Below are 18,399 nucleotides of genomic sequence, written 5' to 3'. Positions count from 1 at the left end.
GACCAGGTGCTTCCTTTAATTCCTTCGGACTTAAAACAACTGCAAATTTCAGCCCAAAATTTCTCACTGCCAGGAAAGATAGTTGTTTCGGGGAATTCCGCCCATTTTACGACCTCTATTGCCCCAGTTGGTAAATCTCTTGCCCCACGTGGGGCAAATTCAGGAACTGAATGTAAACATGCCTGGGATAAACATAGATCCATCCTAAGATAAAATACAGCAAATAGTATAAGGGCAGACTAGATGGACCAGGAGGTCTTTTTCTGCTGTCAATCTTCTAGAGGTATGGACTTCAACTCCCAGAAGCCCCTGCTGGCTGGAGAATTCTGGGAGTTGAAGTCCACAAGTCTTAAAGTTGGCAAGTTTGAAGACTTCTATATTAGACCCATGTTTCACTACTTAAGAGGTATGGACTTCAACTCCCAGAAGCCCCTGCTGGCTGGAGAATTCTGGGAGTTGAAGTCCACAAGTCTTAAAGTTGGCAAGTTTGAAGACTTCTGTATTAGGCCCATGTTTCACTACTTAAGAGGTATGGACTTCAACTCCCAGAAGCCCCTGCTGGCTGGAGAATTCTGGGAGTTGAAGTCCACAAGTCTTAAAGTTGCCAAGCATTGAGGACCTCTGCCACCAATTGTGCAGCTTCGCTGCAATAACCCTGCAAACGCACCCCGCTTACTGGCTACGATTTCGACAAGATTCGAGGATGATCCGGGAGCCTGGATTTTTTAATTTGTCTTCATCCTCTCTGGCTTTCAACGCCCAGCTCTGCATAACTGACTTCAATTCCTAGACGGTTCAACTCCAGTCGTTAATAACCCTAGATAAACCTTTCCCTAAGAGAAATTTCCATGACTAGTGGAAAGTTAATAGAGGTGTGTTGCAACACACCAAACCAAAAAGGAAAAAAAAAGATGGATCACTTTGTATTAAAAAAGGAACAACCACTGTTTTGTACCGTAGCTGGACTTAATTTCTCTTTTTTTTTTTTTGCATCTCTTTGGAGAATCAGGGTTTCCAGGTCGTGCTTCAAAATCCAAGCTGCTTCGGAGAACCAAAGAAGATGGCTTTACTATATAAAATCACCAAGGACCAACTGTTTTGAAAAGACCCAAAGGTAGTTGGAAACTTAAGTGGGATGTTATTAATTCCGAGTCGGGATGGGGAAGTTTCGCAGGATTGTTCAAAAACTTCCTAGCTTTGCAGAAGCCGCCCCGAGTCTACGGAGAGGGGCGGCATACAAATCCAATAAATAAATAAAAATAAATTTAACCCAGAGCACAGAGAATGGGCCAAGATACAGCAAGCTGTCTTAGGAAACAGATAATTCTGAAATCCAATCTGCCCATGCAAGAAGAGGTTCACCCACAAGAGGGAAGTCAGAAAGCAAAACTTAAAAGGAGGCCTTTGGGGGTTTTATTAAAGAGCAGAACAATTATCCTTGGAGTTAGTGATCCAGGTTTTTTTTTTAAATCTCCCTTCCTGAGATTGGATCCTCCTCCTTCCTTCCCTCTGAGAAATCACTTCACACGTAAGCCACTTTCAATAAAAAATGATTCAATCCAACATTGGCTTTCCAGGAACTTTTAAATTCCTTTTTTTTAAAAAAGCCCCTTGACTGAAGACTCATCAAAAATCGCAGGCAGCAAATGGCTCGTGAAGGAAACATTTTCAATTCACAGAACCTGTTGCCGAACAATTTTTTTAAATTTTATTTTAGCCTAGGCAGTAAATAGGCACATACGTCGTACACACGGGTGGAAGAACGGGGATGCAACAAGATTGGTGTGTTTGTCTCCTGGCTTAGAAATTGAGCCATCTCATCTCTGGAAACAGGGGGAAAGGAAATAGAATGGAGTCTTGATAAGCTAAAGGCACTTTTTTTTTTCTTTTAAAGGGAACCAAGACCCCAGAAATGTATGCTCAGGAAAGAGAATTTTCCTTGGTGCCACTTATGATATACCTGGCATTCTTATACTCATAATACACAGCAGCAATTTCCAAGAGCTAAAACCAGGGACAGTGTGCTGTGTACGCAAAAGCAGCACAAAGAGAGACCTGGGAAGTGTGAAGGAAGGCAGAGGCACAAAACTGGGAAGAAGTAAACAAAGGCTTCTCACACCACGATAACAGAGCGACATTATTATATTAATATCCTCTCTGGGTATTCCCAAAAGGAGCTATTTCTGGTTCCAGCCAGGCAAACGGGGGTTGGCGTTCCTGGATGCCGGATTCTTAGTTTGGTTTTTTGTCCTTTTTCAGTTTTTCCTCGCAAGCACGTCAAAAGGGGGTCTGCGTAGCTGCAGATGGGTGTACGCGCTTCCCCAGCTTACTCAGAAGCCTCCACTTACAAAGGGAGACGGCAGGTGATGGAGTGGATCAGAGAGAGAGAGGGAGAGAGAGAGGGAGAGAGAGAGAGAGAAGGAGGGAGAGAGAGGGGGGAGGGAGGGAGAGAGAGAGAGAGATATGGGCTGCCAGCAGAACCAATACAGTCGGGGAGACGGAACATTAACCTGACATAGTATCAGGAATGATTTGCACCGGTGGGGGATTTGTCCACGTTCTCACAACTTCATCCCGAGTGGCTGCTTCTAAGGAGTCGGCGACACCTCCCTAGTTTGGAACCTGCCCTGGTAACGGCCGTGCCAGCTTCACCGAAGTGAAACCTGGCTCAAAAGATGCCCGGTCAAACAGCTGGAAGCAAATGATTTGGGAAAAAGATGTTGGAAAAGACAAGATTATTTTTGAACTTCCAAAAGTTCTCAGAGAGGGGCGGCATACAAATCCAATTAAATAAATAAATTTCAAAGCTCACTTTGAAGTGGTTTTTTTTTAAATGAAGGCAAGGGAAGATTCAATGTTCTGGGGAAAAGATTGTTAGAACTTTAATTTTATTCTCAAGGGCTAAGAAAACAAAATCCCTGGCTGGAGACTTTTGGTCAGGGAGAGCCTGACAAATGGTGTTTCTTTACAAGAGTGAAAATCCACAATTGGAGCAGGAGAGCAAACCCCTTTATTGATATGGGTTAATTTGCAGAAGATGAAGCCTAGGAATCACCAGTTTTACCCATATCCCACAATCTACTTCGATATTATTGGCCAAATGGGCCGGGTAGCAGGATTAAGGTAGCTTTTGGCTCTCTCTCACACTCTCTCCAGAATAGCCTTCTGCTCTTGAAGCCATCTCGCTGAAGATTGATCGGTCCCTGCTTATCACCCATCTCCTTATATACCCAAACAAATGGCAATAAATTCACTACCAGATAGCAGATGTTTCAAGACCAGTAATTAAGTTGAAAGTGGGGTTTTTTTAAAAAAAAAAAGCAGCAAAGAAAATCAGGAATTTGGAGAGGAGAGAAAGCAAAAAGTTAATGCAAGTGTCTTCTTTAAAGAATGGCAGTTCTCACCTTGCTGTCAGGTGAACAAGGCCAAAAAGATACAAGAATAGAGGAAAAAATGGAATGCACGCTAGTCTTCCCCAATCTAATTTCTAGGATAGTTTATTCCCTGTTCAAACCTGTGCAATGGCAATATTACTCTTTCCCATGTTATTCCTAAGGGAGGACAATTCTTGGATCACAGCTCCCATCCAGGGAAAGATAGCTTCCAATTATTCATAGACGTTTTTCTATTCAGAGATTACTGCTGATTTCTGCTGGCCAAATTGCTAAACTATCTTCAAACAGCAACGTGAAAGCAGGAACTTTTGTCTGTTAACAAGTTCAGAAGGAAAAAAACAACAACAATGCATCTTGGGTCCACGAAGAAAGTCTGGGCTAACAGGGCCTTTGCTTTTTAAAAATAAATAAATAAAAAGATAGCACTGTTTTCAACCTAAGATTGTAGTTCCCTGCACAACCATCTGGAAGGAAGAGAGGCTGACTTCAGAATAAACACACAAAAAAGAGCAACTGAAAAAACTAAGAACACAAAACGCAGATTACTGAAACAGGGAAGGATTCCCCATTGCATTTCAAACCCCTCAAGCCCCCACCCACCCAATTCTTTTCATTTATTTTGGGACATAAAGAAGCACCTACAAGCTCATAACTATTGAGAAGAAGATTGGAGCACAATTCCTGAGGGGGGGGGCATTATGGTGTAATTTTACTGGAACAAATGACCTTGAAAAAAAAGAATGGCAGGAAAAGTTAAGAACCAAGAATGTCAACATTGGTTTTAGGCCTTTTTTTAAAAAAAAGTGGGGGAGGGGAAGAAAATCACAGAGCTCATGGGATGAGTAGGAACAGGAGGAGCGGTCAACATTTTAGAAGGATGAAAAGATGTATCTACTGTGGCTTTTTTTTTATCCATCCACCCAAAAAGTTGTGCTGACTTACAGCCTTTGTGAAACTCCTGCAATTGTGGCCTTCCTGGCTGGGAAACTGTTTATTTGGAGGAGAAGCTATTTAAGAATATCACAAATATTAAGACTTTAGAGAAGGAAACAGAACAGGCCTGCAAGTTTTCTTACAGGTGGGAAGTCCCAGGTTTAAGTCCCTCCCAAGTTGACCCAGACCCCCCATACACAAAAAATGGTTTTGTTCATTGAAGGTAAACTGCAAGGGGAAGAAATAGATTCAGGATACTGCAGAAGGAAGGAGAAAGAAGTAGGGGGAAATTCCCAGGGCGTTGGGAATTACAATGAGCTGGGAAAGTGATGCATTACCAAGGATCCTAAGGAAAATGACTGTTGCTATATCCTGTTTAACCTCAAAATGAGACATCCGCTGATAATAAGCTTTTGAGTGCATGGCCTTTATTTCTGGGTTCAAAAAAAATATAAGGCAGGGTGTTATTTTCAGGGAAACACAGCAGCTTTGTAAGAAAAGAAATCAAAGGATCCAAAACTTCTGCATCACTTTTTTTTCCTCTGCAAAAGCGGGCATTTCAAAACTTCTCAAAGGCTCCTGGGAGATTCTTCCAGCAAAACTTCCGGCCCAGAAAATCCACAAAGCTTGAAGAGATAACAGGGAAGCACACGAGCATGTTAACTCAGCAGCCAGCTGGGGCCAGGAGGCAGGATTCGAAGCCGGCTCAGCTGCCAAACAACATTGCCGGCCCTCACCTCAGGTTGCTTGGGAGGGTAACAAAGGAAAAAGGCAGGCATGCTTAGGAGGAACCACACTGCCAAGATTTATGAAGCTTCTGATTACTATTATTATCAGATTTTTTATAAAGAGGATTGAAAAGCAAAAATGAAAGAAACTGTGATATGATGGAAAGGGGGGGGGAGAAAGCAGGGAAATGGGAGACTCTGATGCTATGCAAAAAGATCCTCTTCCACAGAAGAGGAAAGAAGGGATCCCTGGAGAGAGTAGATTTCAGGAGATGTCTGGCTTTTTTTTTCTTTTAAGAGGAAGAAAATTGACACCACCATCTTCCCCTACCAGGGAGCGAGAAAGAAAAGAAAATCATTTTCTGTTTTAGGAGATTTTATTTATTTTTTGGCAGGGGGGGCCCTCTTTTTTTTTTGAGGAGGCAAATTCAGACCTTTCTCTTCCCCGTTTTGTGTAGAAGATCCCAAGCAAGGCAGAAGGGAATCAACTTTAGATTCCAATTTGGGGAGACTTTTTGAACTGGGGTAATTTTTTTAAAAAAGAGACTTTGCAATCTCATGCCAAAGGATTGCCAGGGATCCCCCTGGGGGATCCTTTAAAGAGAGGCTGACCTGAGGCCAAGGATCCCTCCTCTTCCTCCTCCGCATGCCAGAGGGAGGAGGAGGAAGGGATCACGGGGGATCTTAGGAGATCCCTGCCACTTGTCCAGGAATTTCCTTCAACCCAGGAAAAGTGCTTCGAGATAAGACAAGAACCTTTAGTTTATTCAAGCAAATCCCCCATTTTGGCGAGGCCCCTTCCCCCCAAAAGGGAGGGGCGTCCCGTTGCCGGAGGGGGGGGGGGGGAGAAAACTCGGCCAGGCGCTAGGGAGGGAGGGCATGATTGAACCCCGGCTGGGGGGGCAAAGCTCCGCCCCCGGGACATGGTGGGGGGGGGTCCCGGGGTCTCGCCTCCACGTGAAGGGGAAAGAAGCGGGGCGAAGGGACTCCAGCCCCGCGGCTTCTTTGGGCCGAGGCGAGAGCGGAGGGCCCGGGAGGAAACAATGAAGCGGCGCTTCCTCGAGAGGGAAGCGGCCTCGCCCGGGCAGGAAGGGCCAGCGCTGTTGGCGAGGGGGGGGAAGAAGGGAGGGAGGGGCCTCCTGCCGGGGGGTTCCCGGCCCTCGGCCTGCATCGTCGGAAGACCCAAAGAGCGACGATGAAACCTGAGAAGTTGGGGGAATTTTTTTTCCGGAGGTCGAAGCCGACTTTGGCCTCGCCCGCCCCGGCTTCGCGCGCTACGCGAGTCCCCGGCTTCACCCCGGCCGACTAGGCCTCGGCGGAGGCGCTCCCGACCGGAACTTGCCCGCCTCCTCACGCCCCCTTCCTCCCCTTCGGACCGGCTGGAAAAAGAACCCCCCGGAGGCCCCGGCCCAGCCGCTCCGCCGCGTTAAATACCCGCCTTCGCCGCCCCGTCGCCGCCGCCGGTTCCCGGGAATCGCCTCATAAAAGTAAAGCGGGGATTATCGGAGGGGGGGGGGGGGAGAGAAGGAGGAGGCGGGGCCGGCTCTTAAAGGGGCCGCGCGCCATTTTTATTTTTCCTCACGCTTTTTTTTTTTACCTCAGCCGCCGCTGCCGCCGCCGCCACACACGCACACTGACAATTGAAGCCAGCGCGGGCGAGGCCCCGCCCCCTCGGCCACGTGATGCGCGGGGCGCGGCCGTAAGCGCGCGGCGTCAGGTGTCCGCGGCACGCCCCCTTTCCTCCCGCGGGACAGCGCCAGTGCGCCTGCGCGAGGAGAGGAGGAGGGAGAGTTGAGGAGTACTCCCCCTCCCTCCCGAGTTTGTTTTCCTCGACTTCCCCAACACATGGCCCCGCCTCCCAGCACGTGACTCTATTTGGCTCCCTTTTTTTTAATCTCTTCTCCTGAAACCTACTCAACCTTTCTCCATTAAGTCTTGATGGGACAGTTAGAGATAGTTCCGGTTCCTGTGCGACAGGCCTCCCACAATGCCGGGGGGGTTGGCCACGCAAAAGCAAGATATCGACGAACGGGTAAAAGTCGTCTCTACAGACCCTTCCTCGTTCGTCTTCGCCCGGGTTAATCTTGGGACTTTTTAAAAAATCATTTAATTTATCAAGCGTTGGCTAACTCCGCAACTCTAACGCCTTCCCTTGACAACCGGACGTGTCGGGCGTAGAGAACGCCTCTCGGCGCTTTCGCTTGGCCTTTCCAATATGGCCGCCCAAGCGAGCCGCCTTTCTCTTCGTGGGTTATTCCCCCGCACCTCTGCTTCCGGTCAGCTGATTCCTCCAACTTCCTTTCCCTTAGCGTTTTTGCCCGTTCCCTAGGGCCGGGAGGCGTGGCCGTGGATGGCCACGTGACCGGCGCGCGGGCGGCTCCGGCCATGTTGTGCGGCCCTGGGGGCGGCCGGGCCAGGAGCCTAGCCCGGCTATGGCGGGCTCCGCTTCTTCTTCCTCCGCTGCTGCCGCATCGTCGTCGTCGTCCTCCTCCTCTTCATCTCCCTCCTCCTCTTCTCCCTCCACGTCTACGCCCGTCCCGTCCAGCAACTGGCTCTCCGGGGTGAATGTAGTGTTGGTGATGGCCTACGGCAGCCTGGTGAGTCCAATCCGCGCCCCTCGGACGCCTTTCGTCTTCGCCCTTCCCTTATTGGCGAGTGGGGGGGGGAGGCTGGGACTGCAGGCCCCATCGCCCCCAGCCTCTGAGGCTTCGGGGATGGAAGGGGAGGTGCCTTGGACGATGGGTTTTGTAGTCCAGTGCTTCTCAACCTTCCAGAATTCCCCAGCCAGCATTAGGTAGGACCGATTAGGTCCCACAGAGTTGGCCTTCGGGTCCCTTCGACCAAACAGTGCTGTCTGGCAGGACCCAGGGGAAGAGCCTTCTCTGTGGCGGCCCCGGCACTCTGGAATCAGCTCCCCCCGGAGATTAGGACTACACCGACCCTCCTTGCCTTTTGAAAACTCATCTATGTTGCCAGGCATGGAGGAATTGATATACTGTATTCTTAGCTCTCTTGACTTTATGTATGGTGTGTTCCGGTTGTATGATTGTTTTTAATAGGGGTTTTTAAAACTGTTTTAACATTGGATTTGTAGTTTTACTTGTTGTGAGACGCTCCGAGTCCTCAGAGAGGGGCGGCATACAAATCTAATAAATAATAATAATAATAATAATAATAATAATTATTATTATTATTATTATTATTTACCACCATAGATTTCTCCCTCCGCAACCGCTGTATTTCAGATTTACAGTTTGCTATTTTACAAATTGTTATTTTAGAAACATAGAAACATAGAAGTCTGATGGCAGAAAAAGACCTCATGGTCCATCTAGTCTGCCCTTATACTATTTTCTGTATTTTATCTTAGGATGGATATATGTTTATCCCAGGCATGTTTAAATTCAGTTACTGTGGATTTATCTACCACGTCTGCTGGAAGTTTGTTCCAAGGATCTACTACTCTTTCAGTAAAATAATATTTTCTCATGTTGCTTTTGATCTTTCCCCCAACTAACTTCAGATTGTGTCCCCTTGTTCTTGTGTTCACTTTCCTATTAAAAACACTTCCCTCCTGAACCTTATTTAACCCTTTAATATATTTAAATGTTTCGATCATGTCCCCCCTTTTCCTTCTGTCCTCCAGACTATACAGATGGAGTTCATGAAGTCTTTCCTGATACGTTTTATGCTTAAGACCTTCCACCATTCTTGTAGCCCGTCTTTGGACCCGTTCAATTTTGTCAATATCTTTTTGTAGGTGAGGTCTCCAGAACTGAACACAGTATTCCAAATGTGGTCTCACCAGCATTCTATATAGCGGGATCATAATCTCCCTCTTCCTGCTTGTTATACCTCTAGCTATGTAGCCAAGCATCCTACTTGCTTTCCCTACCGCCTGACTGTACTGTTCACCCATTTTGAGACTGTCAGAAATCATTACCCCTAAATCCTTTTCTTTTGAAGTATTTGCTAACACAGAACTGCCAATACAATACTCAGACTGAGGATTCCTTTTCCCCAAGTGCATTATTTTACATTTGGAAACATTAAACTGCAGTTTCCATTGCTTTGACCATTTATCTAGTAAAGCTAAATCATTTACCATATTACAGACGCCTCCAGGAATATCAACCCTATTGCACACTTTAGAGTCATCGGCAAATAGGCAAACTTTCCCTACCAAACCTTCCCCTATGTCACTCACAAACATATTAAAAAGAATAGGACCCAGAACAGACCCTTGTGGCACACCGCTTGTAACCTGACTCTGCTCAGAATACTCGCCATTAACAATAACTCTCTGATGTCTATGCTTCAGCCAGCTGCAAATCCATTGAACTATCCAGGGATTAAGTCCAATCTTCACTAATTTATCTATCAGCTCTTTATGTGGAACCATATCAAGGCTTTGCTGAAGTCCAGGTAGGCAATATCCACGGCACCACCTTCATCCAACACCTTTGTGACATAGTCAAAGAAATCAATGAGATTAGTCTGACATGATTTGCCTTCAGTAAAGCCATGCTGATTTGGGTCCAATAAGTTATTGTTTTTTAGGTGCTGATTTATCCTCTTTTTGAGTAGAGTCTCCATCATTTTAACTACAACTGATGTCAAGCTAACTGGCCTGTAGTTACCAGCTTCTTCTCTACTGCCCTTCTTGTGGATAGGCACAACACTGGCCATTCTCCAATCCTCAGGAACTTCTCCTGTTAACAAGGATTGGTTAAACAAATCAGTCAGGGGGGTAGTAATGACAGATCTGAGTTCTTTAAGAACTCTGGGATGGATGCCATCTGGACCCATTGCCTTATTTATCTTTAATCGTTCAAGTTCTTCTAAGACATCGGCTTCTAAGATCACTGGAGCTGAATCCGTACAGCTGGAAGCAATGCTATATCCCTCTATAGTATTATTTTGTACGGTGTCTTGAGAAAACTGAACAGAAGTAGCTATTGAAATGGTCAGCGATCTCCTTATTCCCATTAATGCATGTATTATTCCCGGTACTAAGTTTCGTGATGCCGCAGTTTTTCTTCTTCTTATCACTAATATATCTGAAGAAGGTTTTATCCCCCTTCTTTACGGATTTGGCAATTTCTTCCTCTTTTGTGGCGGCCTAGTGGAGTTCAATCCCCGGTAGAGGCAGATATTTTCTCCCTCTCTGGGCACACTGAGAATATTATCTGATGAACAAAACTCCACGCTGGTGACAGGAAGGGCAATGGGCCAGTAAATACACTCTGCTAGCTCCATTCAGTTGTCATTAAACGAAGATTATAATGATGATTGATGTTATTTGGGGGGGGGTTTGGGGGGGTTCAAACTTTTCCCTGGGATTTGAACCTCCCAGGGTCATCCCCTCCTTGCAGCTGGGGAGGGTCCCCTAATTCTAATTCATCGAGACCCTCACTGACCCTCCCTCTGCCTCCTCTCCAGGTCTTCGTCCTGCTCTTCATCTTCGTCAAGAGGCAGATTATGCGCTTCGCCATGAAGTCTCGCCGGGGACCCCACGTGCCGGTGGGTCAGCACGCCCCCAAGGTCGGTGGATAAACCGGGGTTCTTTTTCCCGTCTGGAATGTGGCGGGTGGGGAACTTCACCCTCTGATTTCAGCCTTTGAAAATTGATTAATAAAGCCAGTGGGAAAATTTGGCCCACAAATACAGAGTTTAAGTATTGTCTCAAGGTATCAAGAGCGTTGAGGATCAAAAATGATTCCGGAGGCGAAGGGTCCCTGGAGCTCTCTGAACTTGGTGGATTTTTCCAGCTGACGTTTCATGACCTAGCTAGTTAACATCATCAGTGCTGGAAGGGGAAGGCAGTTTGCTCTTTGTTTACAGTAGTTATAGCAACTCGCCTTCCCTTCTGTTCTGCCGGCGTGTGCCAACCGCCCGTAATTACAGGGTAATTAGTCCAAGCAGACACACACACACACAAAATTGAATGTAAAATAAATGTTCTTTATCAACAGAAGAGAAGAAAAAACTCCCTTTTAAACTTCAAAGGGATTTCTTGTACAAACAATGCACAGTTTAAATGCAAACCAGTTTCTAACCCAGTAACTGGGAAATTGAGTCCACTAATGTTCTCCAAACAGTGGTAAACACTCACAATGAAGTATAATCCAGAGTCCAGGAATTCCACCCGCAGTCTTGAAGACAAAACAGGAAACAACAATCCACGGTCTTGACGAAACTACGATCAGATAACCCTCCACAATGGCCAAACTAGCACGTTGCTCTTTTATCAGCAGCTCTAATTACTGGAACCCCAGCCAAACACAGGTGGCCTCTCTCATCTCCTGTAATATAGCTGTTCTCTCCTATGCATAACTCTACGCATGCATGAGTCAGTCATACATTCCTCCTCTGAATCCAAAGAAGATAAGGAGGATTGATCTCCTCCTGGGCTGTCAGTCAAGCCCCCCTCTTCCCTGTCACTCACACGTCCTTCATCAGAGGAGACTTCGTTGGGAGGTTTTATTGGGAGCAAAACAGGCCTGTGGCATGTGGATGTTTCCCCCACATCCACCTCCACATTCCTTGGGGCAGGAGCTGGGCCAGAGCCAACCACAACAGTAGAGAAGGAAGGCATGAAGGGGAGAAGAGGGAAAGAAGTGTTAAATTCAAAGTGTTGGTAATGACCAATGAAGCCCTACATGGCATCGGGCCAGAATATGTCTGGGACCGCCTTCTGCCAGCGACCGATTAGGTCCCACAGAGTCGGCCTTCTCCGGATCCCGTCGACTAAACAATGTCGTCTGGCGGGACCCCGTGGAAGAGTCTTCTCTGTGGTAGCCCCAATCCTCTGGAATCAACTCCCCCCGGAGATTAGAACCGCCCCCGCCCTCCTTGCCTTTCGTAAGCTACTCAAAACCCACCTATGTTGCTGGGCATGGGGGAACTGAGTTACCCCTACGCTATGGTAGATTTGTGTATGGTACGACTGAGTTGTTTGGTTTTAATAATGGGCTTTTTATGTGCTTTCTTTAACATATTGGATTTGTGATGTTGTATTGTGTTGTGGGCTGCTCCGAGTCCTTCGAGAGGGGCGGCATACAAATCTAATAAATATAAATATTATTTTATTTTATTTATTTATTTAGTCTAATACACAATAATACACAATGAAGGTTATAGAGGATATAGTAGAGAAGAAATACGAGATATAGGAGAGACTATAGGACGGGACGAAAGGCACTCTAGGGCACTTACGGACGCCCCTTACTGACCTCTTAGGAATCTGGAGAGGTCAACCGTGGACAGTCTAAGTGTAAAATGTTGGGGGTTAGGGGATGATACTACCGAGTCTGGTAATGAGTTCCACACTTCAACAACCCGATTACTAAAGTCGTATTTTTTACAGTCAAGTTTGGAGCGGTTAATGTTAAGCTTGAATCTGTTGTGTGCTCTTGTGTTGTTGTCATAATATATAAATAGAAATGTATCTGTGTATATATGGATGTATTGTGGGGAAAAATAATAAAACTTTATTATTATTATTATTATTTTAAAATGAAATTGCTCCCCTCTAGTCAGGAGTAATCTATCTTTAAGCACCAAGTGGCACCGAGTTCGAATTGGGAATCTCGCCAGGTGCAAAGCTAATCCTTGTCCCCTTCCTCTCTCTCTCTCTCTCTCCCTTTCTCCCTCCGTTCAGGGGCTCAAGGAAGAGATTGACATCCGACTGTCCCGGGTTCAAGACATCCGATACGAGCCTCAGCTGTTGCTGTACAGTGACCCTCGGTTGCTACAACTCGAGTCGCCTAGAACCCCATGTACTGGACTCCGGGATCTGCGGGCGGGTGGGTGGGACGAGGGCAGAAGCCCCCCGAGATCTGACCCTGACTAAGCTCCCCCCCGTTTCCGTTTCAGTCCCTTATGACTACGTGTATCGGATGAAGGCTTTGGACGCTGTCCGAGAGACAGGTAAAAAAGCGAGACGGGTGTCCAGCAGAGCGGAGAAGGGTCTGGGTCTTGGCATTTGGCCTCCCCCCCTGGGAGGAAACGGGTTGGGTGGGTGTTGCCATTTTGGAAAAAGGCCTCGAGACCCCTCTGTTTTGATTTTAAAAGAAGCTTTTAAAGATGGCTTGGTTTAGACGATGGGTCAGACCTCCTTGGTGTCAGTTGGAAAGCAACAGACAGGGAGTTCTAGTCCTTCCCTAGGCATAAAAACCAGCTGGGTGACTTTGGGCCAATCACCAGGAGACGGGGAGTTCTAGTCCTGCCTTAGGTAGAAAGGCTGATTGGGTGAATTTGTGCCAATCACCAGGAGATTGTGAGTTCTAGTCCTGCCTTAGGTAGAAAAGATGATTGGGTGGATTTGTGCCAATCACCAGGAGACGGGGAGTTCTAGTCCTGCCTTAGGTAGAAAGGCTGATTGGGTGGATTTGTGCCAATCACCAGGAGATTGTGAGTTCTAGTCCTGCCTTAGGTAGAAAAAATGATTGGGTGGATTTGTGCCAATCACCAGGAGATGGGGAATTCTAGTCCTGCCTTAGATAGAAAGGCTGATTGGGTGAATTTGTGCCAATCACCAGGAGACAGAGAGTTCTAGTCCTGCCTTAGGTAGAAAAGCTGATTGGGTGGATTTGTGCCAATCACCAGGAGACGGGGACTTCTAGTCCTGCCTTAGGTAGAAAAGCTGATTGGGTGGATTTGTGCCAATCACCAGGAGACAGGGAGTTCCAGTCCTGCCTTAAGTAGAAAGGCTGATTGGGTGGATTTGTGCCAATCACCAGGAGACGGGGAATTCTAGTCCTGCCTTGGGCACGAAAGCTCGCCGAGTGACTTTGAGCCAATCACCAGGAGGTTGTGAGTTCTAGTCACATCAATCGTGTCCCTTCTGGCTCCTCCCTCCGCAGACATCCCCTACTCCATGGAAGGCCGCTACCCCAAGTTGCTGATGGAGAAAAACTTCCACGCTTACCTGTTGGATCTCCGCAACTCCAGCAGCCCCGTGAAAGGGCTCCGCAAGGCTCTGATCGATGCCCTCCTGGACGGGTACGAGAACGCCCGCTACGGGACAGGGGTGAGTGAGGCCCTCTACCACCCACCCCTTGCCTTCCGGGGCTGAAGCGGGCTTGGGAAGCGGGCTGGGGTTCTCCATCCCGGCTCAGGCAGCTTTAAAGATCGCGGGTGGGCTGGTTTTTAATTTCTCTTTCTGCTGCAGGTGTTTAGCAACATGGAATTGCTCCGGTTCCAGGAGGCCTTGAACGAGCTGGCAGCAATGTGAGTTGGCAGAGGGGCAGCGGGCGAGGGAAGGGGCGGGATGAGGAAATAGTCGAGAGGGACCTTGGAGGTCTGCTAGTCCAGCCCCCTGATCCAGAAGGAGCCCGGGCTAGACCGCTGGCTAGGGACAGATGGCTGTTTGGTCTGTTCTCCAGTAGGAAAGGAAAGGGGAGGGGAAAGGAAAGGAAAGGAGGAGGAGGAAAGGAAAGAAGAAGGAAAAGAAAGGAAAGGAGGAGGAGAGGAAAAGAAAGGAAGGGAGAGAAAGGAAAGGAGGAGGAGAGGAGAGGAAAGGATGGAAGGAAAGAAGAAGGAAAAGAAAGGAAAGGAGGAGGAGGAAAGGAAAGAAGAAGGAAAGGAAAAGAAAGGAAGGGAGAGGAAGGAAAGGAAAGGAGGAGAGGATGGAAGGAAAGAAGAAGGAAAAGAAAGGAAAGGAGAGGAAGGAAAAGAAGAGGAGGAGAGGAAAGGATGGAAGGAAAGAAAGAAGAAGAAAAATAAAGGAAAGGAGGAGGAGGAGGAGGAAAGGAAAAGAAAGGAAGGGAGAGGAAGGAAAGGAAAGGAGGAGAGGATGGAAGGAAAGGAGGAGGAGGAAAGGAAAGAAGAAGGAAAGGAAAAGAAAGGAAGGGAGAGGAAGGAAAGGAAAGGAGGAGAGGATGGAAGGAAAGAAGAAGGAAAAGAAAGGAAAGGAGAGGAAGGAAAAGAAGAGGAGGAGAGGAAAGGATGGAAGGAAAGAAAGAAGAAGAAAAATAAAGGAGGAGGAGGAGGAGGAAAGGAAAAGAAAGGAAGGGAGAGGAAGGAAAGGAAAGGAGGAGAGGATGGAAGGAAAGAAGGAAAAGAAAGGAAAGGAGAGGAAGGAAAAGAAGAGGAGGAGAGGAGAGGAAAGGATGGAAGGAAAGAAAGAAAAAGAAAAATAAAGGAAAGGAGGAGGAAAAGAAAGGAAGGGAGAGGAAGGAAAGGAGGAGAGGATGGAAGGAAAGAAGAAGGAAAAGAAAGGAAAGGAGAGGAAGGAAAAGAAGAGGAGGAGAGGAGAGGAAAGGATGGAAGGAAAGAAAGAAAAAGAAAAATAAAGGAAAGGAGGAGGAAAGGAAAAGAAAGGAAGGGAGAGGAAGGAAAGGAAAGGAGGAGAGGATGGAAGGAAAGAAGGAAAAGAAAGGAAAGGAGGAAGGAAAAGGGAGAGGAAAGGAGGAAAGGTAAAAAAGAAAAGAAGGAGGAGAGAAGAGGAAAGGAGGAAAGCAAAGAAGAAGGAAAGGAAAGGAGAGGAAGGAAAGGAAAGGAGGAGGAGAGAAGAGGAAAGGAAAAAAGGAAAGGAGGAAAGAAAAGGAAAAGAAAGGAAAGAAGGAGGAGGAGGAGAGGAAAGGAAGGGAATAAGGGAGAGAGAGAGGATGGGAGGGATATGGGAGGAAGGAACAAAGGAAGGAGAAGAAAGGAATAAGAGGAAGGAAGGAGAGGAAGGAAGGAGAGGAGGGAAAGGAAGGAAGGATTAGAGGGGGGAGCAAAGGAGGGATTGTGGGGGAGGAAAGGAAGGATAGCAGAATAATAAGAGTCGGAATGGATCTTGGGGGTCAGCTAGTCCAGCCCCCTTCTCACACAGGAGAACCTGTCCCATTTCAGACAAATGCCTGTCCAGTTTCTTCTCAAAAACCTCCAGTAGTGATGGAGCAACCCACAACCTCTGGTGGCAAGCTGTCCCACTGGCTAATCATCCTCACTGTCGGGATGTTTCTCCTTAGCTCCAGAACAACAGTAGTGGAAATGTTGAGTAGTTTGGAGAAGTGGCCTCCTGGTCCCTCTAGTCTGCCCTTATACTATTTCCCGCATTTTATCTTAGGATGGGTTTATGTTTATCCCAGGCATGTTTAAATTTACTTCCTGTGGATTTACCAACCACGTCTGCTGGAAGTTTGTTCCAAGCATCTACGACTCTTTCATTGAAATACTATATTCTCACTCTGCTTCTGATCTTTCCCCCAACTAACTTCAGATTGTGCCCCCTTGTTCTGGGGTTCACTTTCCTATTAAAAACACTTCCCTCCTGAACCTTATTTAACCCTTGAACATATTTAAGTGTTTCGATCATGTCCCCCCCCCTTTCCTTTCTGTAACAATTTTTTTTTTAAAGGGTATAGATCTGTATTAAACTATAAAAATGTTGTTTTTAAAATTTGGAAAAAAAGTAATACAGTATATATAAAAAATACAATACAGTAATTAAAAATGTAATTTTTTTAAAAAAAAAAAATTAAAACGTCCGTACAACATTGCTTCGACGTCTCCCCCTTCCTTCCGCAGCATCAAAGCCCGCGGGGAGAGCAGCCAGCGGCAGCACCAGTCGGCGGCCAAGGACTTGACCCTCTCGCCTGACCCCACCATCCAGGTGACCTACCTGCCTTCCACCCAGAAGAGCAAGCGGGCCAAGCACTTCCTGGAACTCAAGAGTTTCAAAGACAACTACAACACTTTGGAAAGCACCCTGTGAACCTCCTCTTCCTCCCACCACCTCCCCAAATCTGGACCCCAAAATGAATTGGGCCTTGCCTCTTACTTACACCCCCTTTCCGCGGCCCTGGTGCTGCGGAAAATATCGCCTCTGAAACGGGTCCTGGATGGTTTTAGCCCCTTTCTTTCTTTCTTTTTTTAAATTATTATTTTTTAAAAAATTCTTATTCTTAATTTTTCTCTCTCTTTATTTCCTCCCGTCTTATTTATTGACAAAGACTTGTTCTCCCAGGATGCCGAACAAATCCAAAATCGGGCCAAGTTACACGAGACTTGTTCCTCTCCGGGAAATCTTAATATCGGGATATTTGATCGCCACCCCACTGATATCGGGCGGACAGTGGGTTTGCCTTCCGTGGGGGGTGGCTAGTGGACGTCGTAAACGTCCACCGATGCGAGAGAGAAAGTTCCACCATGTGGCGTGGTGACGCATTCGGCGGGGTCTTTACACGTTCCGGAGCGGGAGATCGTCCGAGAGAAAATAAATTTTTTCTTTCCTCTTTTTACAACTTCGGGTCAGGGAACGCTGAAGAGCCACCTGCTGTGGCCATGTGACAGCCGTGCCACGGGTCCTTCGGGGACGTGGCACCCTCCAGACCTCGGTCCTGTACGGGCTTGCTCAGCGTCCCCTCTTGAAATAAAACCGGCAGTTTGCCTCGCAAACACACACACTTCTTTTGCATATTTTTTGTTGTGTTGTTCAAAGATGGTTAGAAAAGTTCTCCTTCAAAATAAGGAAACCTGGTTTGGGTAGCTAAGAAAGGAGGGGGGGAATAACCAGGTTTGTCGGAAATTCATCCCCAAGCAATTTTGTCAATAGATTAGATTAGATTTATTGGATTTATATGCCAATATAACTGAGGGAAGATCTGATATAGTTGCCACTTTAGATATTTTTTCATTGTACATTGTTTTTATTATTGCTGTGAGCTGCCCCGAGTGCGGAGAGGGGCGGCATACAAATCTAATAAATAATAATAAATAATGATAATAATAATTACGGTGGGATGAAACTGACAAATGGAATATACAGCTAGAGGGATTAAAATTATTTATTTATTTATTTATTCAATTTTTAAGCCGCCCTTCTCCTTAGACTCAGGGCGGCTTACAATATGTTAGCAATAGCACTTTTTAACAGAGCCAGCATATTTTGCCCCTACAATCCGGGTCATTTGACCCACCTCGGAAGGATGGAAGGCTGAGTCCACCTTGAGCCGGTGATGAGATTTGAACCGCTGACCTTCAGATTTAAAAGAACCAGACCAAATAAGAGAGGTGGAGTTTCATTATATACAGTGGTCCCTCTACTTAAGAACTTCATTCGTTCCGTGACCAGGTTCTTAAGTAGAAACGTTCTTAAGTAGAAGCAATTTTTTCCCAGAGGAATCAATGTAAAAGCAAATAATGCGTGCAAACCCATTAGGGAAGAAATAAAAGCTCGGAATTTGGGTGGGAGGAGGAGGAGGAGGAAGAAGAGGAGGACGGTCGCTGCCGAACGAAGAAGGGGAGGTGAGGGGAATCAAAAAAATCCAAAACTTTAAGGCTTAAAAAAAAAGAGGGACTCTGAAACAGCGAGGAGGAGCACGTGCCTCCCATACACCCGGCGCGAGGCT

At 46.7% G+C, this 18,399-nt stretch overlaps 2 protein-coding genes across 11 annotated transcripts in view; one reads left to right on the top strand and one right to left on the bottom strand.

Moving 5' to 3' along the window:
* Positions 1–6,766, bottom strand: part of UBAP2L (ubiquitin associated protein 2 like) — a 59,560-nt gene extending 52,794 nt beyond the window's left edge. For 4 of the 9 annotated variants that reach the window (XM_070766286.1, XM_070766289.1, XM_070766292.1 and 1 more), the window contains exon 1: positions 6,495–6,577. The gene's annotated coding sequence lies outside the window, so the exon portion shown is untranslated. Of the gene's footprint in view, positions 1–6,490; positions 6,578–6,653 lie in introns of those variants that run through there. The other 5 variants (XM_070766288.1, XM_070766291.1, XM_070766295.1 and 2 more) reach the window with 4 other exon arrangements.
* On the top strand, positions 6,380–17,450 carry C13H1orf43 (chromosome 13 C1orf43 homolog). 2 transcript variants are annotated; one of them, XM_070766296.1, is made up of 7 exons: positions 6,380–7,653; positions 10,499–10,600; positions 12,720–12,837; positions 12,935–12,988; positions 13,924–14,090; positions 14,232–14,290; positions 16,577–17,450. In XM_070766296.1, the coding sequence occupies exons 1-7, from the start codon at positions 7,489–7,491 to the stop codon at positions 16,761–16,763; spliced, it is 852 nt and encodes a 283-aa protein (XP_070622397.1). In that variant the 5' UTR covers positions 6,380–7,488; the 3' UTR covers positions 16,764–17,450. The 2 variants fall into 2 exon arrangements, with proteins under 2 accessions (XP_070622397.1, XP_070622398.1); XM_070766297.1 differs by lacking the exon at positions 6,380–7,653 and adding an exon at positions 9,378–9,481.
* The last annotated feature ends 949 nt before the right edge of the window (positions 17,451–18,399 follow it).

The sequence above is a fragment of the Erythrolamprus reginae genome, chromosome 13 (assembly GCF_031021105.1).
Source record: "Erythrolamprus reginae isolate rEryReg1 chromosome 13, rEryReg1.hap1, whole genome shotgun sequence".
In the NCBI taxonomy this organism is placed as follows: Eukaryota; Metazoa; Chordata; class Lepidosauria; order Squamata; family Dipsadidae; genus Erythrolamprus; species Erythrolamprus reginae.
Note: the sequence above shows the minus strand (reverse complement) of the source record. Positions and strands in the feature narration are given on the sequence as shown.

Bases quoted from the DNA above. Each gene is read 5' to 3' on its own strand.
- C13H1orf43 (XM_070766296.1), top strand. From the start codon at position 7,489: ATGGCGGGCTCCGCTTCTTCTTCCTCCGCTGCTGCCGCATCGTCGTCG. The intron at 12,838-12,934 runs GTACTGGACTCC...TTTCCGTTTCAG, and splicing joins CGAGTCGCCTAGAACCCCAT to TCCCTTATGACTACGTGTAT. The intron at 14,091-14,231 runs GTGAGTGAGGCC...TTTCTGCTGCAG, and splicing joins ACGCCCGCTACGGGACAGGG to GTGTTTAGCAACATGGAATT.